This window comes from Ictalurus furcatus, chromosome 7, assembly GCF_023375685.1.
Source record: "Ictalurus furcatus strain D&B chromosome 7, Billie_1.0, whole genome shotgun sequence".
NCBI classification, from domain to species: domain Eukaryota; kingdom Metazoa; phylum Chordata; class Actinopteri; order Siluriformes; family Ictaluridae; genus Ictalurus; species Ictalurus furcatus.
In genome coordinates, this window is record NC_071261.1 from 12,060,330 (window position 1) to 12,088,069 (window position 27,740).

At 36.2% G+C, this 27,740-nt stretch overlaps 3 protein-coding genes across 5 annotated transcripts; all 3 read right to left on the reverse strand.

The window, feature by feature from the left end:
- Positions 1–26: 26 nt before the first annotated feature.
- Positions 27–5,355, reverse strand: txndc12 (thioredoxin domain containing 12 (endoplasmic reticulum)). The gene is made up of 7 exons (XM_053628441.1): positions 5,175–5,355; positions 4,502–4,562; positions 3,078–3,130; positions 2,782–2,855; positions 1,671–1,740; positions 1,182–1,265; positions 27–878 (listed from the first exon to the last, which is right to left on the reverse strand). Exons 1-7 carry the CDS (start codon positions 5,257–5,259, stop codon positions 799–801), a joined length of 507 nt encoding a protein of 168 aa, XP_053484416.1. The 5' UTR covers positions 5,260–5,355; the 3' UTR covers positions 27–798.
- A 635-nt stretch (positions 5,356–5,990) lies between these two features.
- Positions 5,991–10,446, reverse strand: zmp:0000001127 (interleukin-12 subunit alpha). Of its 2 annotated transcripts, XM_053628443.1 has the most exons (4): positions 7,975–10,446; positions 7,200–7,322; positions 6,617–6,658; positions 5,991–6,454 (listed from the first exon to the last, which is right to left on the reverse strand). In XM_053628443.1, the coding sequence occupies exons 1-4, from the start codon at positions 8,008–8,010 to the stop codon at positions 6,326–6,328; spliced, it is 330 nt and encodes a 109-aa protein (XP_053484418.1). In that variant the 5' UTR covers positions 8,011–10,446; the 3' UTR covers positions 5,991–6,325. The 2 variants fall into 2 exon arrangements, with proteins under 2 accessions (XP_053484418.1, XP_053484417.1); XM_053628442.1 differs by having other exon boundaries at positions 5,991–6,658.
- A 4,861-nt stretch (positions 10,447–15,307) lies between these two features.
- On the reverse strand, positions 15,308–27,698 carry zgc:153615 (uncharacterized protein LOC777747 homolog). 2 transcript variants are annotated; one of them, XM_053628455.1, is made up of 11 exons: positions 27,428–27,698; positions 27,003–27,068; positions 26,528–26,752; positions 22,629–23,067; positions 22,013–22,110; positions 20,641–20,744; positions 19,426–19,543; positions 18,435–18,629; positions 17,176–17,299; positions 16,669–16,762; positions 15,308–16,444 (listed from the first exon to the last, which is right to left on the reverse strand). In XM_053628455.1, exons 5-11 carry the CDS (start codon positions 22,040–22,042, stop codon positions 16,387–16,389), a joined length of 723 nt encoding a protein of 240 aa, XP_053484430.1. In that variant the 5' UTR covers positions 22,043–22,110; positions 22,629–23,067; positions 26,528–26,752; positions 27,003–27,068; positions 27,428–27,698; the 3' UTR covers positions 15,308–16,386. The 2 variants fall into 2 exon arrangements, with proteins under 2 accessions (XP_053484430.1, XP_053484429.1); XM_053628454.1 differs by lacking the exons at positions 15,308–16,444; positions 16,669–16,762; positions 17,176–17,299; ... (4 more) ...; positions 22,629–23,067; positions 27,428–27,698 and having other exon boundaries at positions 23,539–26,752; positions 27,003–27,264.
- Positions 27,699–27,740: the final 42 nt, after the last annotated feature.

Below are 27,740 nucleotides of genomic sequence, written 5' to 3' on the forward strand. Positions count from 1 at the left end.
TCACAAACATGAGACGCAAAACTCGATAACGTTAATCAATCAAGTACCAGCTTTAATTGTACTATTGGCTGTATACATCCATGTAAAAAAAAAAAAAAGTGTGGCAACCACATTAAACACCCATTTGTGTCACTTCCTGTTTCCATTTAAAGACATTTCACAATAAAAACCCTAAGTCTTACAAAACCAGAGGCAAATCCATATATTGTGGATTGGCTTACAGAAATTTCACAGGATAAGAAATATATTTTAGGTCAATTTTAGGACTATTTAAGATCATAAATATAAAAATCGCCCATGTTTGGGATCAGTCTATACTAGAACAGAATAGTGAAGGTTAATAAGGCCATTTCTTCATGGGAGTCTCCACTACACAAAGATGTGGCCTGGAAGCACGTGATATCCCACATATCATCTCATGGTGTGCTCAGCATTTTAACAAAATCAGGACGAGTCCCAGAGCCATGTGAACGTATTGCTCCGTGATTAACAGCTAGATGAAGGCGTGATAAAGAACAGAGCCTACGAGTAAATTCCTATGTGTATATATACACCTCTGGGAGGAAAAAAATAATTCTGTAGCACCCTTGGCCGACGGACGCTGAACGAGTCCGCTTCGGTTCGTTTTATGCTGTTTTTACAGACAAAGCAAACAAATGATTTTGGTGCAGCACAGATGGGGTTCTGGAAGTTTGTGGGCTGAAATGAGGTGTCGAGGTTTAGGGCTGAACCCAAACGGTGCAGTAGTGAGTGTGGTGTACCAGCTGCGAGCTAGCTAGGCTGCCTTCATGCGTTTCGTCACAGTTCGTCACCCAGGTGTGACTTCCTGAACGCGTCGCCAGTCAGCTTCTCCTGAGCCTCCTGCATACTGGTTACAACTGCAGATGAGACGCAAACGGGAGATATTATCATTCTGGCATCATTTCACCTACTTAAGCTGCCTTATTATACATTATAACACAAAAAGAGTAAGCAGTAACATCCAAAAAAAATCTAGAAAATACATAATACAAAACACGTCAAACAAAACAAAACTGAAAGCTTGTGAGATTCAGAATGTTTGGAATGAAGCAAAGGGGGAAACACTAATGAAACGGCTTAAACTGCGCCCACAGTCTCGCCACAAAGACCAGCAGCATTTCATTTCTCAGAACGGGCTTCATTTCCATGCACAGTCGCACCTTGATCGGCGTTGCTGTAGAAAAACTTGTAGTTTGGGTTTCCGTTCTTGTTCGTGATCTCAGGACGGACTTTACCACTGGGATCTACGAGGGAAAACAAAATGAGCATTACGTTCGCACCTCGTGTTTCCAGCTTTCGTGGGTCTTTACGCTGACATGGTTTCCAAATTTTACAAAAAGTAGGATAGAATAAAAGCAGAGCAACTTTTTCAGAGGATGAGCTTTTAAAAAATCTTGGACAACATCATAAACGTGACATGATGTCACCGAGATGTCATAATACTATAAATGTTGTTCTAGTTGTTGATTTAATATTAACAACATGCTTAAAATACACTGTCAATTACTAAATTATTATTATGCTATCCTACACTTAAATATCATGTTTCTAATACACAAGTATCCCCCCCAAGCAAACTCAAACAAATATTCAGTCATAGGCTGATTATTAGTATAACAAAAACACAATGATGTAAACTAGTTTCCTACCTAAAAAGAGTATTCTGGGAATGTAGCCTCCGTCTGGGCTGAAGGCATCGTCTTTTGGCTCTTCTTCATCCTTACAATAAGAACATTTGGTTGGATGAGAGTTATTCCACTAGTATCTCAAATCATCAGTACGAACTGCTACTTTAACCTTGTGCTTTAATAAAAGCAGTCGTATTTTCTACCCGGTTCTACTGGCTGACTCCGACAGATGAGCATTTTGAAAAATACAGACGATTTGTTAGCCTATACACTGACACGTCCTTATTTTACAGCTTTTTACTGGAACTATGAGGCTAATGTAGCTTATAGAACAGAATGGAATTTAATATTGAATATACAATGGAACAGAATTTAAAATAGAAAATGAAATTTAAGGAAACAGAATAGAAAGTACAGTTATATAAAAATAGAAGAATGGGGTGGAAGATACTGTAGGAACAGGATATACGGTATAGAAACTGAATGGAATAGAGTGTAGCATATTAAATGGAATTTATAATACAGAATGAATAAATGTAATAGGTTGTCGAATGGAATTTGATCAAATTAGGAACAGAACGAAAATGTATATGAAAATGTTGAATGGAGCGTGATTTAATATAGAATGAAATGGAATACAGAATATAGAATGAATTAGAACCGGGTAGAAAATACGACTGCTTTTTTTATGTTGAATGGAATTGAGTATAGAATATATAATGACTGAAATGTAATAAAATTTAGAAGGGAATACAGAATGAACGAAATTTAATAAGAGAATGGAACAGAGAATGAAATGGAAATAAATAAAATACAGAACAGAGTATATAATGGAATCTGATATAAACTATAGGAAGGTGTTTAATACAGAATGAACTGAATGGACTGGAACGTTGAGCGGAATTTAATATACACAGCACAGCAAGGAAAAGGATATAGAATTGAATGGAACTTAATATAGAGTGGAATATAGATTATAGGCTTGTGCGCGAGTCTGAACTGGAAGCTACGAGCTTGTTAGCAGCATAAGCCTCCAGTCAAACCGTGTCTCGGCTGATGAACTTCAGTGTGAGAAAGGTTCCTTAATAACATCTGTGACCTGGAAAGAAACGAGCGCATTACAGAACCTCACCTCCAAGTTAACCATGACGAAGTTGTGAGCCAGCTCGGAGATCTCCTTCGACTCAGAGAACTTGGGCTTCAGCGCTTTATTTTTTTTTGGGAAGCACAGGATCAAAGATACAAATCTGAACAGTTTCAGGTGAACCAAGAGCTACAAACATCTTAACATCTCATTAATATTAAATCATCATACAGAAGATTGCAGAAGTTAAACGGCACCACGGACATTTACACATGGACTAAATACGGCATTGTAGAAGGAGTATCGTTATTATTTATATTTAGTAGGAGAGGGGGAGAACATACCTTTGCAGGCCCCACACCAGGTCTTGTGAATGATGACCATTACTGGTAGTCCACTATGCAGAACGAGGGATTAGGAAAGAAAGAACATTTCAATATCATACTTTATAAATAAAGAAATAAATACGTGCAATAAGAGACATTTTTTAATATGAAAAAATTAAGTGTGTTGAAAATGTTCCTAACGATCGTACAGTTATCATCAACGAAGCGATTCTGATTAATCCCAAATATAGATCGGCTGTTTCTGTAGGATTTCCTTGACATCTTGGTTTCATCCGACTGCTGAAGCCAAAGAGCTAATAAAGCATGTGCCGGAGCTCAACATCAAAAGATATTGATCAGGAAAGAGGTATGAAAGAATTTCCAAAAACATTAGATCTACCATGGAATATGGCGAAGGCCATGAAAAACAACTGGAGAAAATGGGGCACCGCGGTGACATCACCAAAAGCAGGACATCCCTCCAAAGATTTACGTAAGGGCAAGACAAAAACTTAACAAAGGAGGCTGCCGAGAGACCTACGGCAACATTAAAGGAGCTGCAGGAACATCTGGAAAGTACTCCACACTCCCTGCACCTGACAACAATATCATGTTCCTCATATGTCTGGGCTATGGGGTAGGGTGGCTAGATGGAAGCCCTTTCTCAAAAAAAAAAAAACAACAACAAAAAACATCCGACTACTAAACCACGTAGCCAAATGTTTCATGGTCCACTGAGACCAAGTTAGAACCTTTTTTTGTGCATAATTCTAAATTATGTTTGGCAAAAAAAACCCAAAGAACACCATATGAACGGTGAAGCATGGTGGTGGCAGCATTTCTTCGGACAGGACTGGGGTTCTAGTCACCCTAGATCGCTCCGAATACTAGAATAACAGACAGCTGAAGATGAAGACGAATTTCACGTTCTTCTTCTTCAGCCCGGATCTAAATCCTGTCAGAAACCTGTGGAACGCGTTGAAGAGCGCTGTGCACAGGAGACCTCCTGGCAATTTAGAAGATCTGGGGGCATTTTCACAAGGAAGCAAGAGTGGAATAAAATGGCCAAATTTGATCAAGACGGGCTAAGCTGGTGGACTCTTAACCAAAAAGACGGAGTGCTGATTATTACAAGCAAAGGATGTGTATACTTACGCAACCAGGAAATGCAAACATATCTTGGTTTTTATATAGACTTTTTAGACATTTTATATCCGCTGGAGCTGCTATTACACGAGCGAGAACAGGAACTAACCCATTTCACCGACGCTCCCTGACGGTAAACGTCACTACAAGCGGACAGAACGTACGTGTCCTTCTTTAATAAATAAAAATTCTAACATTTGGCAGAACTGCTGTGATTTAAGAGGAATAACACGCTGTGTGCCATGCTGCTAGAGGAAAATAATACGCTCCAAAACGGTAGGTAACATGGACTCCACCTTGCTTCTGCCTCTTTTTTCCCATCTTCCAGGCTTCTCCAGTGGATGTGCTCCCCAAATCCTAAAATACAAACAGTGTTAAAAATAAAGTGCACTAGTCCCAGAACGTCCCAGAACGTCCCAGAAGGTCCCAGAAGTTAAAGAAAGGCTGCATCCCGAACAGCTCTTCGTCTCCTATCTAGGCGCACTACATAGTGTCGTAATGAAACAACGACCTGTAGTGTACTTTACTAACATGGAAGCGATTTGGAATTTACACTTTAGACCTTCTTATTTTTCAACGGAAATGTATAATGAATGAAAATCTTGATTAATGTTTCAGAAGCAAACTAGGTTGGTTTTTTTTTTTTTATCATTTTTTACTTTTTTAATATAAAAAGGCGGTAACAGAAATGAGCTCACTAGGTTCATTTAACTGGGGTTTGGCTAAAATGTTTAAAAAATATATATATATATACACACACAACAGCTTTCCGGGGGGAATCATATTTTGAAACAGCATCAATATTTGTACATAGGCATTTTATAGTTTATATATTATTATAATTATATGGTCAACTAGCGACTCTAGCAAACTGACCAACTTACTTAGCTTAGCTAGCAGGATAACCGGCTAACACTAGCTAGCGTTCTTTATTTATAACATTTATATTTATATATCGTTAAATTGTACCTCTTCCGTTTCCCTCTGCGGAAATGCCTCCGAAAAGCGAGACAAACAAAATAAAAATCAAAGCGATATTAATTAAAACCTGCATTTTTAATATTTTTTATTATTATTATTATACTCGCATTAGCATTAAAAGCTAGCCCTGACTAGCTCCAAGTCTCGGCTTCGACAGTGGAGGATTTTCAGCTCTGCCGGACATCCTATTTGTTTTCCGCGTTCCAAACGGCTCTCTATTAGACACGTAGTGCACTAGGTAGGGTGTAAACGGAGTTGTGTGTAGTGCACATATCTAGGCAGTGAAGAGTCGTTCGGGATTACACCAGAGGTTGCAAATTCCAGTGATGGGAACGTTTTGAATATGGTTTACATTTCAAAATCTATTTTTTTCCTTTTGTATTTAGGGGGGAAAAAGTGTTTTTAAATGGAGTGAATATATAAAATTGTACATTTTCATTCATATCACTATTTAGAAGGATATTACAAAATTATCAATTGTAATTATTGTTAATAATTGTTGAATTTATGCTATAATTTTACATTATAAAAAGACATTTTAAAAAATTTAAAATGACATCATTACAAATAAACATTTTAATTCTAGCACCATCCAGAGTTACGCACATTCAATTATATAAAGCTTTATTTGCATATATTGATTCATTTTGATTTAAAGATTCAAATACAAAAACATTTGTAAGAGCATTAGTACTTACCTGGCATAGACTTATTGTGATTACATTGTTTTGTTGTTGTTTTTTTTAATTATACTATTCACCTGTAGTGTCTTGCCTTAAAACACACTTTATTTATGTATGAACATTATAAAGAAATAAAATTAATAAAATGAAATATAATGGTGTGACAAATTGTGTCTTAAGTCTTCACAAAAACAAAACAAAACAAAAAAAACCCACACTAAACACTTCATATTTTTTACTGCAACACGTTTAATTGAGACAGTGCATCGTTCTGAACACCAAAACATAAAATTCACTAATAAATAGCTGAAATAAATATATTTAAATAACATTACAATTTTAAATAAAACCGTGAACAATCAGATTTACTTGGATGCTGTCTTTAAGACAAAACGTTATTGGGTAGTTGGTGTGAGATAAATAACTTGGTAAATGCTATAAATAGCTTCATCGTGATCATATCTGTGAAGAGCTGACGATGTGGTTCAGCACTCGGTTGATGGTGATGGTGCGAATCTGAAAGCCTTTCAGGACTTTACAGAGCTTTAGGCGTCTCTCGAAGGAGTTTTCGTTGTGCACGGAGATCTGCAGAGCAAACCGAAGCATGAGTTTATATTTGTTGCTTATATTTCCATGTAAAAACACTATATAAGGAATAAAACATGGGGTAGGGTGGTTAATAAACAATATTGTTAGTAAATATGAATAAATATAAATATTAATTTCACTTTGTGTACTCTGCTTTACCTGAACCTGAGCACCATCCAGCAGCATGGCAGAAAAGCAGTCCTGAAACAAAATTATTGTCATAACGCTGTACTCAGAAAGCAATTTTGCTTCAGCTAAATGATTTTAATCAGAGTCATGGCTAAATATTTAACAACATACAATGAACTATTTGGGAAATGTTATATTCTATTGACTTCCTTTTCCTTTGCATAAGACAAGCGCACAATGGCTATAAACGGCTAAGTTCTTAATGCTATACAAATATAACATAGCGATAGTGGACTAGGTGATTCAGCACATATTTTCATTTGAAGAGTTTTGCTTCTAAAAACAAATAAGGGTGGAAACAGTAACTCTTTTGTCAAATATTTGCTCATTTGATACCAGTTTGTGCTGAATTTCAACAGGAGGAGTCACTGGTTGGCTAAGTAAGCTAGCTAGCAACAATTCTGTGGTAACTTTAGCTAGCAAGAACTACTTGCTTCTGTTGAACTATTTACTAGCTTGCTAATCAGGTAGGTATTTTTATTTGCCCGTTAAACAACATAAGACAGATAATTTATCATTCTTATAAGAAGTATTTTAGCTGTTTGGCTCATACCTGCATGAGGTTCTCTATGCTTCTCAGCACTGACTGTTCCAGGATTCGATCTGGATCACGGTAAGATTTAAAGGTTGACCAGTAATATCGAAGATCTTCCAAAACACTCTGCAGACATTCATCCTGTGGTGCAAAAGTGTGATTACACAAGAGAAACACACATCACAGTACTATTTTAAACATGTTTTCTGCTATTAATCAACTACCTGGCCAGTAACTACAAGTTAGCCGAATGAGCTAGCTACTTCGGCTGTGAGAAAAATGAGGTAGTTCATTTTAACCAAACAGAAATATGGGAGTGAATATTGGCTTAAGACAAGACTTGAGTTTGTAAAAATGAGGACTTGATAGGAGTGTGCTCTTTTTTGTTAATGCTGAGTACTTGCTTGCAAATTAGCTAGCTACCTATCTAGGTGTCTAATCTGTCACACTAGCTAGCTGTGTATTAAATAGCCTTCAGAGTAAACTAATGATGCGATGTATAGGTATAGTTAAAGGAGTTCAATCAAAAACTGTTCCATTTCGGGTTGTTTTTCCATGGGTTCACCCGTCATTTTGGATGCAGTGACTCTTGGGTAAGTTTAGCTATGGAAGTCTACAGTGACCTCCAAGGGCTTATCTGACCAACTAAAGTTGATATTAGCAATTTATTAGAAAGTATCAGTTATAGGAAGCAATAGAGCAGGAGAGTGAGAAAATAATGAGGGAACGCCAACAAGGGTGTGTATAACAGTATCAGAATGGATGTGATTCAGATTGAATGTAAAGAGCGTACCTCATCGAAAGTGAAGTCGGTGCCTTCCAAGCACATCAGGTTCTGTTGGATGAAGGGTAGAAAGGAATTAAGTCATTTGTTCTTAGCGAATGTGCTGTAATTACTGTAATCCCAACATTCTGGCCAGAAATTATAACACGGTTTGCTAACTAGCTACAACACCCTGCCTCCAAAATCATTCTATTTCTATTCTATTAAATTATTAAATAATAAAGTTTGTCCTGAACCACACAACCAAAAGATCCTATTAAAGCCAGACTTCTGTAAGTATGGATGTAGCCATGAACATTTGAGCTTAAGACCATTTAATAATGAATAATAAAATGTCATTTCAGACAAACTTTTGACTTTTATGAAAGTAACACTCACTAGAAACCGCACACAGTGCATCATGGGTATTGCGTTTGTGTAGTGAACAGAGTGTGGTTTTGGGACACAGTAAGTTGGCTCACCAGCGGCGTGCACGCGGACAGCGTCCTCGTGCTGGCTGTCAGCTCAGCGCTTTGCTCCGTGCAGTTTAATCCTCTGAACAGCTGATCCTGTACCGGAAACAACAAAATACACCTACATTTATCACCATGCTCATTTATTTACGCCCCTCTTCCCAGCTCGAATATCATCTACGTACAATCTCGAGCGCATCCGTCACGTTCCGCAGAAGCTCGCGACCCAGGCCCCTGCACGCGTCCCTGGAGAGGTGCACGGGCTCGCTGCGTGCTCCCGCGGGCCCGGCCGAGCACAGCGCAGACAGCATTGACAGCAACAAACCTGAAAAGATTTCAACAGAAAGACTAAATGGCAGTCAGTAAATAAGTAGGTAATACAAAAATAAATAAATAAACTAACAAACAAACAAATAAGAAAGTAAGTAAATAAGAAATCAATTAAATAATAAAGCAGATAAGTAAATAAGAAAGTAGGTACATAATTAAATTAGATAGTAAGTAAATAAATAAAGCAAGTAATTAAATAAGTAAGTAAATAAGAAAGTAACTAAATAAGTAAGTAAATAAGAAAGTAAGTAACAACATAAGTAAATAAGAAAGCAAGTAACAAAATAAGTAAATAAAAAAGTAAGTAAATAAGAAAGTAAGTAACAACATAAGTAAATAAGAAAGCAAGTAACAAAATAAGTAAATAAAAAAGTAAGTAAGTAAGGAAATAAGGAAATAAGAAAGTAGTTAAATAAATAATATGGTAAGTAAATAAGAATGTAGGTAAATAAGTAAGTAAGAAAATAAGAAAGTAAGTAAATAAAAAAGTAAGTAAATTAATAAGCAGGTAAATAAGTAAGTAAGAAAATAAGTAAATATGGAAGTAAGTAAATAAGAAAAGTAGGTCAGTAAGTAAATAAGTAAGTAAGTAAATATGAAGGTAGGTAATTAAGACTGTAAGTAAGCAAGCAAGGAAGTAAGTAAATAAGTAAAAAACAAATAAACAAACTGCATACTAACTGTGATTACATTAAACTTCATAAGCAAACTAAATTAAACATAAGAAGCTACACACTATCTGTTATTGTTATGTAGCATTATTACATAAAATTGAAAGCATATAGTCTTAAGACAATAAAACAATACAATTAAGCCAAAATAATTTAACAAAAGGATTAATTTATAGTTAAAAATCAGGAAAGAAGCAATGAAAGTAAAAGAAATTGTGTATATTACTAAGCAAATAAGTAACTCATATTTACATATATTAATAGATAATTTAATAATTAACTTGTAAGTTGTAAATATGGAAACAAATAAAGATATATATTTGTGCAAAAAGCTAAATTTGATAATAGAATACTACTACTACTACTACTACTACTAATAATAATAATAATAATAAGTAGTAGTTGTTGTTGTAAAAAATTTAATGTTACAGAATATCTATGTAAAAAAAAAAAAAAAAACACTATTGCAGCCCTGTGCTACTTACACGGATAGATGGTCTTCAACATGGCTGCAGGTGTTTCTAAATTCTAATGCCATGTTTCATTCCAACCTGTATATATATATAAGTGTGTGTGTTTACTTTTCACAGGGGCTTTCCTCTTACACTATGTTAATATTATCACAAATGAAACTCTTTATCTTTCACACAAACACACCAACACAAGGGTTTTATTGTTGTAATTTCCAATGAAAATGGCTACAGTGGTGTGTGGCGGAGGGAATTAACGCTCTTACATGCTTTCGGCTTGAGTTCACACGTGCAGGTACGCCTGAAGAACCGCTTCCTGTTTCTGAGGTGGAGTGTGTGGCAGGCCTGTGCATTCCTCAAGAGCGCTCTCACCACAGTTTATTTCTCTTTCACTGATTTGTATTTTACTTCCTCACAAAAATGTGGCCCAGTTTTCAGCATCATTTCGGTTAAGCCTGTGTGCGATGAGAGAAAAATGCATATACAGTAGGAGCTACCTAGTACTTGGATTCCACAAGGTGTAAAATGGAAACTGGTTAGCAACAATACTCAGCTAGGTTGTGGCATTAAAGCAATACTTGATCGGTATTAAGGGGACAGTGTTTGCTACGAAATCATCTCCCACATCATTACATCACCACCAGCCAGAACCGTGTCCACAGGTCAGGTTGGGTCCATGAATTCGCCATTCATGCCAAATTCTGACCCTACCATCTGCAAAAATTGAGATTTAACAGACCAGATGAGGTTTTCCCATCTGCAGCTGTCCAGTTTTGCTGCCCACTTTAGACTCAGATTCCTGTTCTTGGCTGACAGGAGTGGTACCAGATGTAGTCTTCTGCTATTGTAGCCCGTCCACCTCAAGGTTCGATGTGTTGTGTGTTTGTGTGCTTTTCTGCTCACCACGGTTGTAAAGAGTGGCTATTTGAGTTACCGTGGTCTTCCTGTCAGCTCGACCAAGTCAGAAATCAACAGTGCTGTGCACTGTTAGCCCAGATTTAATATCTACTTAACAATTTAATTATAACATACTTAAATTATTTAAGTTTGAGTGCATTACTATAAAAACGTAAGTAGATTCTACAAATTTTTAGACATATTTCAGTGTGTGAATAATTTTAAGTTAAATGGATTAAAATTATTAAGTTTTTGTCCTGACCACACCTCCCCATTGGTTAGTTGGCCATTTTCTTGTGGTTGCAAGTGAATTCGAGTAGCTGTTGATGAGTGGTTAGAAAGTATATTTTTGCCAGTTTTTATTGTTTCTATTTTCCATTGAGAGGCTGTATGTGAGTAATAAAAAATATAATTTAAACAATTTTGGACATTTTCTCCCGCTTGAATTTGAACCAGGCGAGTTCAGGGGACATTTTTTCGTCTGTTAATTTTAACTGTGAAAAATATTGTTTAAAACCATTTCGGATGTTTTCTCCCGCTTGAACCCCTGCCAGGTGAGTTCGGCAGACGTTTTTTCGTCTGTTAATTTTTATTGTTTTTTTTCCCCATGCTCAACCTGGGAAGTAAGCTGGCACCCAAAATTCAATCTTTGAAAAATCAGCTAACATTAAAACGGGCCTCCGAATTGTTCTACTACTGTTCCACTAACAAGTGTTTAATTTGTAATGTTGAAGTGCATGTTTTATGATATTGGCACTGATTTTGTGGTTTGATTCAATTCTTATTTGCAATGTTCCTATTTTATAGAAATTTGAAATTTATTTTATTTATATATACAGTGGTACAATACTGATGTCTAGTGAACATTTCATGTGAATAGCCTCATTGGAAATATATTTACTGAAACAAATGTTGATACGTCCAATACTTATTTCCCTCACTGTGTGTGTGTGTGTGTGTATGTATATATATATATATACTGTATATATATATACTGTATATATATAATGTTTTTTTCAGCTACAATGCAAAAAAGAGAAACTTTATAACGTTGCACTTTTAGAATAACATGTTTACGGACAAGTTTCCTCCCACTAATAGTTCAGAAGACTACATCTTTAGGATTTTTTTTTCTTTAAAATTTGGCAAATAATTTCACAGAATTTTCTTGAATTTTCTTGTATTATATTTTCAAATGAAAATATTTCAGTTGAAATAAAAAAAATTTTTTTTACCTTTGGTATTTGCTTGCTTTTTTATATAATTTAATGAATTTAAAGGTTACTTAATTTAACTTAAGAAACTAAGTTTGCGGTATGACAAATTAAATAATATGTATACTTGTGTTTATTAAATTGTTTCTAAACATATGTTAGTTGTCAAGGTACGTAATAATATTTTGAGGAATGACTCCTTGACCTTGATCTTGACCCCAGAACTCCTTAGCTCTTAGTGTAAGATACTGACGGACCACAAAGTTGAGGGAATACAGGGACTTCCCCTCTGAGAATTCATTATCCTGGTATGTTGACATTACCTCACTGTATAGTGAGGATCTGTGAGTAAGCATTTGAAAAACTGTCAACACTATGGTTCTGGCTACATACAGTAGTCAGTAGTCATGTGCTTCCCTAAGGACATTACTAACCTTTTATCAAACGTGACGTGTGTTTCACTTTAGAATACAAACGAGGAGCAGAAATACCCCCCAAAAGAAAAAAACTGTGTATTATGTAAAGTTTGAAAACACAGGATGTGAAAACTTTATTTAAAAAAAAAAAAAAAAAAAGTATCTCAGCCCAAGTGTTCTTGTTTGTATGGCAGGCGTTCTCAAAAACAGAAAGAAAGAAACAAAGAAAGTAAAACTTGCAAAAGGGAAGCACACATGAATGATTCAACACAGCACTATCCACATGATCTAACACTAATAATAAACAGAATTAAACAATGTGTTTTTATAGAACAAGGAAAAATATATAACAAAACAAAGAAAAAATATATCATTCTATTATTATTATTATTATTATTATTATTATTATTATTATAATAATATGGTGAATATGGTGAAAAGAGAGGTTTATTTAGCATCTATGAAGGTAATCTCCAGCTTTGTAACAATCAGCAGGTTTTCCACCATGGGAAAATCTTCAGGAGAGAGGAGTTCACGTTTTCTGGTTTCCGAGTAACATGACAAGCTTATCAAGAAAAAGAAAAAAATAGTGGTTGTTGAGAGTATATAGCTGCTATAATGTAAGTTATAACAGGAACTAAGTTGTTTCATGGACGTTCCCATTGGTATTAATGGGCCCAATGGGTGAGAAATGAGAAAACATTCCCCACACTGTTATACCACCACCAAAACCAACAGCAGCCTGAACACCACAGCAAGCACTAAAATTAATCAACACCTTCTGAACAAGCAGAATCGAGAAATCGAAGCTGTGGTATGTTATTTAATGTTTGTAAAAGAAAAAAGAAAAAAAAAAACACATCAGAGAAGAGAAATGTCTGCAAGTACATTATTTATTGATCATTTTTATTCGTTAGCATATCTGATTTCACACTTCCGAGCTTCCTGTCCGTAAAACCTGTCGCACATCTGAAAAATAAAGTTCTTACAATTCGACATATAATAGTTCATGAACATGAAAGCTAAATACTAACCACGTCATCAGATCTGCTCATCTGAGTCTTCATGTTTCAATTTCATACAAAGATTTCTCACACTGCTAGGAAATGGATTTTTCTAGGTTTCACATAACATATTCTTGAATAATAATGGATCTGATTTCATGGAACATTTTGTTTAAGTTATTGCGTTAAAACGGTTTATAGACTTTTGAACCATAACCTTTCTTTTACTTACAAGCTTTTCTATAATGAAATCATTTATCTTTTATCTACTAAACTATAGCTATACTAAAGTGATAGCTACAGGTCACTTTAGCTAGTCTTCCCAATATGATCTTGCTTTAAGTAACAGTGATGTTGGACAATGGAAAAAAAGATGTTGGCCAATAGAAAATTAGCTCTTCCATTAAAAACAAAAAAACCACACTAACCAATTTAAAGTAAAGTTACAAATAGTTAAACTTCGTGGCTAGGAATAAGGTAAGCGCTCACAGCTCATTTTACGACTTCGAAGAAAATAATTCAGGTGTTTGCAGTCATCTGTTGGTTATTGGTTATTTCATTACATCATTTCTTGTTTATTTACTTAGCTAATCTCCTGTTCTCCTTCTTTATTGGAATGTAAGCTAGCTTTAGTTCTATGGTTACAATTACACCTGACGGCAGTTAAATCTTTAGCTATGCGGACACTGTTACTAATTCAAGAAAAGGCATGTTGTAATTCGTAAGAATTTTTTTGTTGCTGTTGCAAGAAATGGCTGTAATAACCTTTAAATGCTTGTGTTTAGTTGAGATTAAATTAAAGTTTATGGTAAAGGACAAGGTAAGTGCTCTTGCACAAATCATATACGATCCAGAGATAATGTTGTGTTAACATTTTTTCTAGGGTTGCTTCAACATCGGAATGTAACCTTGCTCTAGCCACATTAGCACACATTAGCAAATGGAGGCTGTTTAGTAGCAATCAAAAAAGCTTTAATCTTTAATAGGAATGTTGCTTAATATCATCAAGAGAATCAAAAACTTGCTTCGGTTATATTTACACGCAATGGCAGTTAGACTTTGAGCAGAAATCTTGCTGACACTGTTGTGGCAACAACTTTTAGTTTTGGTAACAAAGTTGCGGTTAAAGTTGTGGTTAGTGCAAGTTCGCATGGAGGACAACTTTAGTGTCCCTAAATAATTAACATAAAATTTTCTGTGGTGATGTGTAGTTTGGTTATTGGTTATTAGTTATTATGCCATTCTGTCTTGTATTCAGTGTCATTCAATGATTCTGGATAGAAACAAATGCTTCAAAATGTTTTAAAATTTACCCAGTAGATCTCTTTACCCTGCTTCAGTATTGGAATATAATCTTGTGTTACCTACTTTAGCAAATAAAGCTTATTAGCAAACATAGAATGCTATAAGCTAGAATTACGCTGTCTCATAAATTAATGTCTAATAACATTTAGATTCGTTTAGAGCAGGGGTGGGCAATCTTATCCGGAAAGGGCTGGTGTGGGTGCAGGTATTCATTCCAACCAAGCAGGAGGCACAAATATTTAATAAGTTGATCTTGGCTTTCAATAGATTCAGGTGTGGCTTTGCTTGTTGGAATAAAAACCTGCACCCACACCAGCCCTTTCTGGATAAGATTGCCCACCCCTGGTTTAGCGTCTCGGTTACAATCTGAGAGTAAACAACGTCCTTAAATACACAGATTTAACGATTTTCACTTATTTATTTGCCAATAATGGGTAAACTGTAATATATATTATATATATATATATATATATATATATATATATATATATATATATATATATATATATATATATATATATATATATATAATCATCTTCAAACGCATTTTAATGTTAAGAGACAACATTTAATGCTCCACCATTTAACAAAGTGTTCTGTGATGCCTTTGGGTGACTAAACCAAGGATAACGGCAAAAATTTTAAGACTATACGATATTTCTAACAGAAGGCGGTTAAACCTTTGCTAATACAGCTGCAAATTTGCTTGCAAAGAAAAAAAAAGAAGAAGCTTGCTATAATCCTAATTCTGTACTTTTGTGTGGGATTCAATAGTTATAGAACTATAAATGTAATGCTAAAATGATTTTAGAATTATAACTAAAGTGATAGAATTATAACCAAAACGATAGCTAGGGAATTATAGAATTATAACCATAATTGTAGAGTTATAACTTTAATGCCAGAATTGTAGAATTCTAACTGCAATTATAACTACCTAATTATAGAATTATAACTCTAATTATAAAATAGTGAGAGTTACAAGTACAACTACAATTAGAAGTCAATAATCATAGAACTACACCTATAAAATAATAAAATTAGAGAGGTATAATGCTAGAGATAGAATTATAGCTATAATTACAGAATAGCTAGACTTATGGAATTACTATATAACTATAATTATAGAATAGCTAGAATGATAAACATTCTAACTATAAAATTACAAAAATATAACTATATTGACATAATAACTAGAATTATAACTAGAATTATAACTCTATAATTAGAATTTGATCCTTTATTTGTGGGATTTTCATAACAAATGTATGGAATCTGCACAAGCCAGATCTTCTCTAAAGTGAATTGTATATGATATTGAACAAATTCGCTGCAGAATGCGCCTTACACTCGTACAGCTTAACAATATCTAGCAATGCTGATACATTTTATATTATATATAGATATACATTTTATATTATATATAGATTTTAGGTTTTACGCCCCACATGAGCGTGCAAGTCTTACACCAAGGACCTGTACATTCCTTACTGCTTTAGTGTGGGCATGCACGAAAGCTCACGGCATGACTGATTGACACTGAACACATCCACATGAAGCTTGGAACACATGAAAAGAAACACACGCGTCTAGTTAAGCTGAGATGCGAGCGCGATCACAACATTGTCGAACGACCTTGAACTGCTCCAGAGGGTCAGGAGGTCACAGGGAGCAGGCGCCTTTTCTTTTGGACATGTGTCTCTGCTGACTGTGCGTATGCCTGAGGGAAAAGGAACAATAAATAAATGGAATTAAGATTAAATTTTCTTTGAGTTGATTCTTTTAAGTGAATCAAATTTTACATGTTTTTAATTTCACAAACAGTACACCATATACTACATATTATACTGTTAAAATATTAATAATATAATATAATAAATAAATTAATAAATAAATAAATAAATAAATAAATAAATAAATAAATAAATAAAGAGGCTTTCTGACCTGGTCAGGTCTTCCACATCCACCAGCATTGCGTCCTGTTCCATATGAAGCTCGTCTCTCAGGAGCAGCAGCTGCACAAGCTCCTCATTTAGGCCTGCAGGAGAAATCATAAAAATATACACACACTTTATCATCATGGACTGAACTTTGACCTTGCTCTAGTTATCAAAGGCAACATAGAATACAAACATGACGACCTTCTGATCTCTACAGTGTGTTTCTTGATTTCTTGCAAAGTGACATACTACTACTACTACACTACTTTACCACTATAAGGTTAATAGAAATCTGAATATGTCCTATAGATTAATATACTCTATGTTCTGTTTTTAAAAAATGAAGCAAAGCAGCTAAAAAAAAATCTGTCTCGGTATGATGCTGTAAGATGACTGGGGCTTAAATAATGTATTCCTGGATGAATGAACATTTGAGTGTAAGGTGTTGATAATGTAAATTGATAGAACCTTTGCTGAGATCTAGATTGTTGTGTGTGAACTTTGACCTCACCTTGTATCTGTGAGTGGAGGTCGTTGGTGATGACCTGTAACTGACCCAGACTCATGTCTCTCAGGTCCATGGGCCTCAGACTCCTCTTCATTAGACTCTCGCTGATGTGTGGCATGTGAGGCAACTGCGGCAACACCCCATGGATACATTGTTAGACAGTAATAATAATAATAATAATAATAATAATAATAATAATAATAATAATAATCATCATCATCATCATCATCATCATATACAGTGCATCCGGAAAGTATTCACAGCGCTTCACTTTCTCCACATTTTGTTATGTTACAGCCTTATTCCAAAATGGATTAAATTCATTATTTTCCTCAAAATTCTACAAACAATACCCCACAATGACAAAGTGAAAGATGTTTGTTTGAAATCTTTCCAAATTTATTAAAAATTAAAAGCAAAAAAAAAAGCACATGTACATCAGTATTCACAGCCTTTGCCATGACACTCAAAATTGAGCTCAGGCACACACCTTTTTGTAGAATGTTGAGGAAAATAATGAATTTAATCCACTGTGGAATAAGGCTGTAACATAACAAAATGTGGAAAAAGTGAAGTGCTGTGAATACTTTCGGGATGCACTGTATATATGTATATTGATAACCATCAATGGTGGAAACTATTTCTGCATAACAAGTATCAGCTAATACTTATCAATACATGTCTATGCTAATGGATATTTAAAACTGAGAGCAGAAGTGTATAAGTGGTGTAACTCTCTATTGTGCCTAATTTCCTTTCTCTCGAGAAAGGTATGCTTTGAGTCATGCTAGATTAAAAAAAAAAATTATGAATTCTCTCATTCATAACAAATGGTACTGTTGGGAAGGCCCCATTTTTCTACCAGTAAAAACCCACAGCGTTAGGATTCGGGACTGCCCTTGACGATGCACTTTTATCAGATCAGATCAGATCAAACCCTGAGTAGTGTTAAAGAGAATAGTGTTAAAACCCTGCTTTTAAATTGGGATTTTGTCACTAGGGCCTCATGGTGCCAAATGAATCATGTAACACATAGAAGCCACAAGCAGAGTTTCTTGATCGTCATTTCCCACATTAAATCGTATACGTTTCTGCGTTCTTGTGTACTATCTTCCACTGCCTTCCAATTCTGAAAAATCCAAGTACCAAGAAATATCAGAAAAACCCGAAGTGCTCTTGAGTTTCAGTTCCATTTCTATTGCCATGGTCAGCATCTGAACACACCAAATGTCCATATGTGTGTGTGTGTGTGTGTCACTGACCAGATCGGCCACCGGAGACCTGCGGTGTAGCTGCACATGTCTCTCCACCTCCACCTGCATGCGTGCCATGGGCCGAGCCAGAGCCAGAGCCCCGCGTGCTTCCTCCTCAAGCCGCCGCTGCAGCCGCCAAAACTCCCCGTCCTCTTCCTCTTCCTCACAAGTGTCCCGGTCCGAGAGAGACGAGCTCTGTTTACTCTGCACAGAAAATTAAATCAGAAGAGATCAAAATGACTGCCGTACAGTTGGTCTGCCCAGGACAACACATTTACATATATAGTATAGAGCCTACATTGGCTCATAGGCTTGTTTTTATAACCAAAATATTTTTAAAAAATCCTTCTTATTGTCCAATAATTTTGGACTTTTAGCAGTATATAAAACATTTTTATTTAAAATTACAAAAAAAATTATTACTGGTTTCCACATCCCACCTGAAGCTATGGCTAAAGCAGTCAGAAAAAAAGAAGACCAAAAACAATGTCCATTACTGGTGTAGGGAAGGACATACATGGACATCTCTAGTCAGTCAAATTTAGCTTTCAATGTAAAGTCAACATCAACAAATTAATACGTGCTGTATTCCTCAGAAGATGGTAGTGCCATCCCATAATGCACTGCTGTATAACTCCCCTACTGAAAAAAACCCCAAAACAATAGAAACCATCATAGAAATTCTAATGCTCTCCACTACAAATACCATTACAAACCATCAGCAGTTAACCATTAAAACCATTACCAAATGGTTTCCATTACATAGTAGGGCATTTTAACCACGTAGGTCCTTAATGGTATTCACTAGATAATATACTTAACATGCCACCATTAGAAGGTAACAAATTACCAGTAGAGACCCACAGGGACTATTACAATTTCCATTAAAGCCAATACAATTCGCATTATAACCATTAAAACCATTACAAATTCTATGAGGGTTTGTTTTTTTTCAGCAGGGTCTATGTTCTGTATATAGTGGTATTTAAAAAGCAGGTACCACAGGAGACAAGGGTGTGTCAAGGCTCGTCTCTGTCCTGCTGTCCTCAGCATCGCTGTCCTTATCACTGCTGCTGTCATTCACAAAGCACACCTGGAGGTTCACACCGTTCTGAAACCTACACCAGGATGAAAACAAAGTCATATATACACTGTATATCTGAAAATGTTTAATTGATGTTTTCAGATATCAGTTTAATTGACTATTATTATTATTATTTCTCCACATGGAATCATATATTGTGGGTGGAAAACGTTCTGTAGTCCATGGTATAGATATTTCTTTAGATTATGTAATGATTCCTGATAAAATATGAACTGTTTTCTCAGTTTTCCAAGAACATGATGGGAATTTTTTTTTCAAATTTTCTACGAGGATCTACGAGGTATTAAAACGTTTAATAATGGCGAAATGCCGATAAAACTGGGATGGAAAAATGTTCTTGAAAAAAAATGTCACATTTATTACACGTATATTATTTTGTAATATTTGATAGCAAAATATTGCATTTTCTAGATAAATGTTTAGTTATAGATGAATAAAGCTCTGCTGTGGCCTCTTGTGGTGAAAAGAAGGAAAAGAGTTTTAAAAAATGATCAATTCTGAAGAAACAGGTTATATAGTTATTCTTTTAGTTATTCTTTATTCTCTTACAACCACTTCAGTAATAAATAACTTAACGCAAGTCTTTGTATCAAACTTACTTTCATTAAGAATTGAACCAACGTGAGGTATGTTTATGATGTATTTATCCAATTGAACCAAACCTGGCATTAAAGATGCCGTTTGTAATTTTAAAAGTGACTCCAGTCTTCTAATACTCAATTACATAGATTATATGAGTATTCACAGTTATGAACAGTTATTCACAGTTATTTAGAATAACTGTGATTTGCAACACCGCCATGCAATGGATGTCATTCGTTTCTTTCGTTTAGGCTTCCGTTTGCAATTTTACAGCCCAGAAAAAAAAAACCTATCAACTTTGTGTCTTTTCTGTTATTGGTAATCCATAAAATATGCTCATTTTTTTTTCAAAAAAAGGTGGTCTGGGGTTGGTTAAGAGGAAAGGAAGGTGATTTTAATTTCAGTTTGCATTGCAGGAAGCAGAGGGCTGTAAAAATGACAAACTGCTCCTTTAAGACACATGAAGAAGAAGATAACAGTAAGTAGCAGATACATATTACATAATCAGAGCATATACACGATACACACCGTGGGGACGAGCAGCTGTTGCCAGTGAAGAAAACAGGCCCGTCGTCATAGAAACTGCCGAGGGCCAGTTTCTGTCTGATGGACTCCCTCTCGATCCTTTGGGCCTGGATACGTCATTCATTAAAATATGCAAATGTAAACGTATTGAACTGTTTGGGAAATAAAATTTTAACCCTGTACCTGAAATCAGCCAAAGCTTGTTTAGTCAATCATTTGCCCTGGAGTTATAAGGTTAATTTAGCTGTCGATTTCAACCAAAACATATGTTATAGCAGGTTTACGTTATATATACGCCATTTCCTCAACTACCTCTCTTTTTTCTTTCTTTTGAATTTATTAAGACTTTTAGCTTGTCACATTGCCAAGAAACTGAAAAGAAAAGCCTAAACTCCTGAAGACTTTTCTTGCGGATGGTTTCCATCCCTTTAATATTGGCCTGTGGAGCGTCTGCCATACGAGTCTCTTTTTAAAATTCTTACTATAGAAACAATAACGTATTAGGACTACTGTCAGAGCTGCTGTTATAGAAAATTGTCAAAAACCTTCCGACCAATCAGAATCCAGATTTCAACAGCGCTGTGGAATGATTTTAATTATTTAATTTTAAAAAAAATAGCCAGGCGTGACCACATTCACAAATTGATGTTCCTAATGGTTCTTTATTATCATCCATATAACTGAAACTGTTTCAGTATAATTCTGCTTTCAAATTTTGGGCGTCGACGCCTCAGTGGGCGGGGCAGACTAATTCCAAATTGCCTGAGTATTGTCTCTAAGATGGCTGCCCCAATTGTGTTCATTTTATAGATTACAGTAAGTCCCACACCAACTACTGGACACGGACATGACTTCAGGCAGACATAAACAGGAATGCTCATTATGTCATGACAATATTGTCCATCCCTAAAAACACATCACGCCCCGGCCTTTTCTTGTGTTTTGGCTCGGACCTGGTGGAGTTAGCCTGCCATGAATAAGCGCAATTACAGGGCGGCTTCTGATCTGTGATGTAACACCATCAGTCAGTCACGCTTTCTGGCACATTCTATGGGTGAGCTACCGGCTAACAGCTAATCAGGTGCTGTTATTCTGATAAAACTCCAGGATCATGAGGACGAGATCAGAAAACAGCTACCAAAAGCCTCATTCGAGGTCACCTTTAGCACAATTATCTAAAACACCCTTAAATGTACCAATTCTACCCAAGCATCATGCACATCATAAGGATTTTAATAAGTCAATGGAATACAGACAGAAATCTAAGGATAAAATTAAAAATAGTAATGGCACCCAGCTAAGGCACCTAAATTCATCAAAACTAGACACACATCATAGTCTGTAACCATCATCTGGGGATTAAAAAATGTCTCACCTGGTAAACACATTTCTCCTGATGCACCATCGTTCAGCGCATGGCCGAGTGAAGCAGCAGCCACCCTGCTTTCCACTGCAGTGTGTGAGAGAGGCTTCCTGAAGACACACACACACACACACACACACACACACACACACACACACAGTGATGGGAGGAGGAAGAGTGATATTACTCCCAGGCACTCAGGCATAGAGAGAGAGAGAGAGAGAGAGAGAGAGAGAGAGAGAGAGAGAGAGAGAGAGAGAATGAGAAACCCTAGAAGACATGAAGACTGTTCCCAAATCCATCTGTGTAAGGGTGACATATGTTAGGGATAACTTTGGGGGTGTGCTGTTATAGGAAAATAATCAACCACCGAGTGCTGTGATAAAGTGGTGTTACTGTTAGCACACCAATGTTGATTATTTTCCAATAATCCAACATTCTAACATTAAACAAAATGTTTAATTGCAATTCTTCAGCAATTTCCAACAATTCGATTTATTCCTCCATTTATTAAAGGGTGTCAGTAATATTACAGTGGACTCCAGATAGATAGATAGATAGATAGATAGATAGATAGATAGATCCCTTTCTTCATTCTTTCCTTCCTTTTGCTTTATTTCTTTCTTACCCTCTTTCATCCTTCCTTCTTTTCAAGGGATTGTGTAAGAATATTATGACCCCGTGTGTTTTCAGGCTTCACCTGTAAAACATTCCCACAATGCCATGCGTCTCTGTCTTTGTACTTTGCTCCTCTAATGTGGCCGGCTGCCAGGACTCCTGCGGACGCTGATATTACACACAAACAAGGCCATGTCAGCATTTCAATATCCATGGATACAATCAACACACTGGCACTGCGCACGGCCACGACGGAGAGTGAAGTGAGTGATCTGTCCATCTTCACCTGACTTCTGATTCAGGTCAGACTTTCACGAGACCCAGGATTGGGTTTCTCCTCTCTCTCTCTGTCTATCTCTCTCTGTTTGTGTGTGTAGATGGCCAGTGCAAGCCTCTCAAGTGGAAGAACATCCAAATCCATTTGTGAGTAGAAGATCTCAATTTTCCATCTTAAAATAGAAAAGACAGATGTTTAGAGTCGTATGACCATTATGTAAAAATATTCTCCTGGTTTTCTTTCTGTAGTAAACTAAAATAACCATATGGGAAATGAAATACAATGGGAGTACTTAAAAATCACTGTATAAAATGTAGTGATATTGCAATCCTATCTAAATGAATGATGCAAAAGTTTGCACACCCACGGAGGACAACTAAGAAAAAAAAGAAATGCATTTCGTTGATTAACATAAAAAGGTAATAAAATAACAAACAGTAAAAATGGTGCATATTCAAATATTAATAGCGATAGAACGAAAATCATGGCAGTTCAAAAGTTTGTTCCCCCTTTTCTGAATTTTATATTCACATTCTCTGGTATCACCACCCTTTGTCTGTAACTGCCTCCAACCAAGTTTTTATATCCTTTGAACTGCTTATGTATCCCCTTAGTTATAATATCTGATGCCATTCAAATCAGATCTGGATATCAGTAGGGTCATGACAAAAAAACAACAACAACAACAACAAAAAATCCTTTAACCTACTTACTTTCTTATTTTACTATTTTATTGTTAGTTACAGGATATACCCACATTTCATTGTTACTTTTAATTTGTAAATCCATAATAAAAATAATAAATGTAGAGGTACATTTGCTTTCAGGTGTACACTCAACACTATTACATGACAGGCTTCTATTTGTTTATGTATTTATATTAACCTAACATTTACATTATATTACATTAGAAAGAAAGTACACACCAGTATAGCTTACTAATAGCTTAATAATAATAATAATAATAATAATAATAATAATAATAATAATAAAATTAGTAGTAAAATTCACATGCATTCAAGGGTTAACACACTAGGTGGTTTTGAAATCACCTCTTTGGAGAGAGAAAAAGAAAATGGCGCGTGCATCAGCTCGCCTGTGATTCCAGCACTCAGTTACATAAGCATCAATTTTCCTGCCTGATCAGCGATGAGTGGGCGTGGCCAATGGTGTAACCATGGTATGGACGTTGGTTAACATTTAAACACGCAATCACGACTTTTAAACAAACTCAGAAAGGATGGCTACCTATGAAACTAAATTCAGCACTATATATGTTGTAAATACAATTTCCCCACGGATGCTTCCAAGCAAAGGCGTTCAAGGGGAAAAATCTTTTAGGAATTTTTCTAAGAATGTGATACAAAGATGTAGAATTTTTACAGACACATGCAAGCAGGCTACTTCCGATTCACCTCTTACAAAGTAGTGAAAACGCTATCAACACAAAAAAAAATGGTTATTTTACTAAAATATTTTTCTATTTCAACAAGACCCACTAGATGGTGCTAAAATGCAATAAATCGCACCAGCCAAATAGAATTAAGCATTTTCCAGTAGTAGCAAATAGAATAACTTCTAATGGGTACAAAATTACATATTCAAAATATGTTTATGTAAACGATGTGACTACAACAACCAATGCTGTATTTGAACATATGACAGATTATTCCTTTATCAAAGAAAAAAAAATCGAAATAGATGTCCAACTTTATATTTATATATTTTTATTTATCTTAAAGTAAGCCTATCTATTTACACTGAAAAGTGTAATGTGAATGAATGATTTGTACAAAAAAATAAAAGTAAAAAACTTGACAGACAACAATGGTAAAAGCAAAGTTATGAATAATCTTGTTGTAAATTAAATTATGTGAGTGTTGAATGAGTGTTGGCATCAGTGTCAGTAGTGTAATGTTAGATGCATGGCTCTTTCGGTGTAAAAATGGGGTGAGTATGTGTACTGCAGCTACAGACAATGTAGCAAGGGGTGGAAATGGAAAGGTAATTGGTAATTGGAAAGGTAATCATCTAAATAAATGACCCAAAAACCTGGAGGCACTCATCACTGAACTCAACTAGGCTCTGACAGATTTGTGTCCTGTCCAATGCATCCAATTTCTCTTGATGCACATGGCAAAATTGTTTAGCCGAGACTGCGTCATTGTAGTTCTCAGCCAAGTCTTCAGACGTCTCAAGGCACTGAAACTTCTCTCTGCCTCCGCTGAGGAGGCAGAAAACCATTAGCAGTCTCAAAAAGACCTCAACTTGCCTGAAAAAATGTTGCACCTCAGGCATCATTTCCCGTAAAATTTCTGCTACCTCTGAAGAGGTTGAATATTTGTAGTTGGCCTGGAACATTTCAGCTGCACTTCTAAAGCTGTGGCATTCAACTCTGGGTATTCATCTAGGTCTGCATCAATCTTTCCAGAGATGAGTACGTCTTATACTTTTTGCAGCCTTTGTAGCCCATCCTGGCTGAAACGCTCAGTGTACTGTATCACAGCAGTATCCAAGGAACAAAAGTACTGCATTCTGTAGTATGATTGGGCAGTAGAATGACAATGTGGTGTGGCAGGACCATTGAAGCGCTTCGGAGGCATCCGTAAATGAGGCATCTCGATGGGCTGCAGGTTTAGAGATGTTACAACCTGAGATGCTCTGGAGTACAGCTGGTCAAAGTGCTCTTCAGATCTTTTCGTTTGCAAGGCTCTCTTCACATGCTCTACAGCAGCCAGCATCCCTGATGTTGTTTGGCTTCTCTGCTGTAGAGAAATGTTCAGCTCCTCCAAGACAGCCATGATATTTTCTGCCAGAATAATACCAAGAATGGTATTTCCCCTCAAAAACCTGCAATGAAGGCCACTTGCTTTTGCAGACATTTCCATTGTGGCGGATTGAGACATTTCTTCTGTGGTTGTGTGCACAGATTCATATTGGGTGAGGACAGTGCAATACTGGCATTCGCACTGTTCACCTGGTGGGGCAGAGAGGCTTTAAAGATGTATGAAGAGATGTGTGATCTGATTTCACTATAGCAGCAAAGATAACCTTGAACTTCCCGGACTGGTTGAACAAAACACCCAATTCCTGCACTAAGTGCATTGCATCTCTTATAATGGGGAGGATATTCAAGCAGCTTGCATGATCAGATTCACACAATGCGGCACACAATGAACATACACCGCCAGAGGCTGTTCTTTCTTGAGATGAGCTTGTACACCTTGCATCTTACCAGACATATTGGCTGCCCCATTGTAAGTTTGACCCCGTAGTTGTGATAGTGGGAGATTTAAGCAAATTAGAACGTCTTTAGCTACACTAGCTATGTTTTCTCCAGTAGTGGATGTGACCTGACATAGGCCGATGAATTCCTCTCTTGGTTGCAAGTTATTGTCAATGAAACGCAGACAGAAGGACTCCTGCTCAACTCCTGCTGCATCCTGTGTCCCATCAATTATAAGGGAATACTGAACCACTGGCAATGACTGAAGCTCGTTTGTAATTTCACGTAAAATTGTGTTACTGACAATTTTAAGGACGTCATTTTGAATTTTTGGGCTAGTGAAATTATTGTGCCGCTGAAGCCAGCTCGTAAGTTCTTCATCACCCTCTGCCTTGTACTTAATCACCTGGTGGAAGTTGCCCTCTTTGTTGTCATGGCCCCTGAAAGCATTTCCCGGTCTTGCCAAGCACATCATCCCACCCACAATCTTTAAGAGACTATTTCTGGCCACATGCTGCTGCTTTTGTAACCGAGACGAAAGTTGAGTACTGACAGGCAGTTTGCGGTGCAAATGTGTTATCGCCGCTGAATGACAATCACTGTCTTCATATTGAGAGAACCTGTGAGTCTCCTGAAATAAACATAATATGTAGTGTTTAAATAACTACATCTTATCACCAATTAATCAATGATTGCAGTTAAATGGACTGCAGTATGCTGATCTTAAGATTCAAATAAGATCCATAAAACTACAGTAATCCATACACATGATGGTTAATAAAGGCACAAAATACCTGTAGTGCCTTTACTAAGGTACCTATTAAGCTAAGTAACTATGTGCTCTACTAAACTGCATCATTGTCCACAACACAATTTCTCACCTGATCATCTGCATGTCCACTGCATTCAGCCTGCCTCTCCCTCTCACTGTCTTGCTGCTGTGCTGCCTGCATTGTGACCAGGTACCATTATTTTCCCAGAAGAGCAATGACTGACTTAGATGATCATTTTAACTTGATAAACTGAATATTCTGTTTGTGTAACTGGTGTCATTTATTATGTTAATGTCATCATACTGTTTAGCTTGCTATGTAATAAGTGTACAAAGTGTACAACAATATATAGCGGTAACCTGAAACGTTAGCTATGTAAAGAGTACTGGAGTTTTCTTTTCTTAATTCTAAAGACAAACTGCCATAACTAGTTCTGAATGGAGAACTACAATATGGCCACAACTCAGACGTTAGTTCCATATCTCTCGTTGCCAAGTAAAAGTTACCTACTATTTAGGTATGTAGTTACTTACTGTCTGAAAAAAGCTCGTATGCTCTGCTGCACTTTCCGACGCCTGGCTGTCGTCTCCATTTCTTACAGACTGAGCTGCTAAAATATATCAACGAATTTGCGTTGAGTATGGGCGCAACCAAGTGTACAATTGGAGGGGGGGCACACACCTGTTTTCCTTAACAAACGGAAATATATTAAAAAGGAATAGACATAAATAAATAGAATAGATGAAGAAAAGACCCTTCCGTTGGAAGGGTTCATTAAAGGGGGACATATAGAAAATATTTTCTACTGTATATTGGAGGGGGAACACGTTGGTATTTCCTCAACAT

Excerpts from the sequence above, each read along its gene's own strand:
- txndc12 (XM_053628441.1), bottom strand. The coding sequence starts at position 5,259 with ATGCAGGTTTTAATTAATATCGCTTTGATTTTTATTTTGTTTGTCTCG. Across the intron at positions 3,131-4,501 it reads AAAAAAGAGGCAGAAGCAAG|TGGACTACCAGTAATGGTCA; the intron begins GTGGAGTCCATG and ends CGTTCTGCATAG. Across the intron at positions 1,266-1,670 it reads TCCCAGAATACTCTTTTTAG|ATCCCAGTGGTAAAGTCCGT; the intron begins GTAGGAAACTAG and ends TTTCCCTCGTAG.
- zmp:0000001127 (XM_053628442.1), bottom strand. The coding sequence starts at position 8,010 with ATGTGCTTGGAAGGCACCGACTTCACTTTCGATGAG. Across the intron at positions 7,323-7,974 it reads CCGACTTCACTTTCGATGAG|GATGAATGTCTGCAGAGTGT; the intron begins GTACGCTCTTTA and ends TTTGCACCACAG. Across the intron at positions 6,659-7,199 it reads GCATAGAGAACCTCATGCAG|GACTGCTTTTCTGCCATGCT; the intron begins GTATGAGCCAAA and ends ATTTTGTTTCAG.
- zgc:153615 (XM_053628454.1), bottom strand. The coding sequence starts at position 27,074 with ATGCAGGCAGCACAGCAGCAAGACAGTGAGAGGGAGAGGCAGGCTGAA. Across the intron at positions 26,753-27,002 it reads GTGGACATGCAGATGATCAG|GAGACTCACAGGTTCTCTCA; the intron begins GTGAGAAATTGT and ends TGTTTATTTCAG.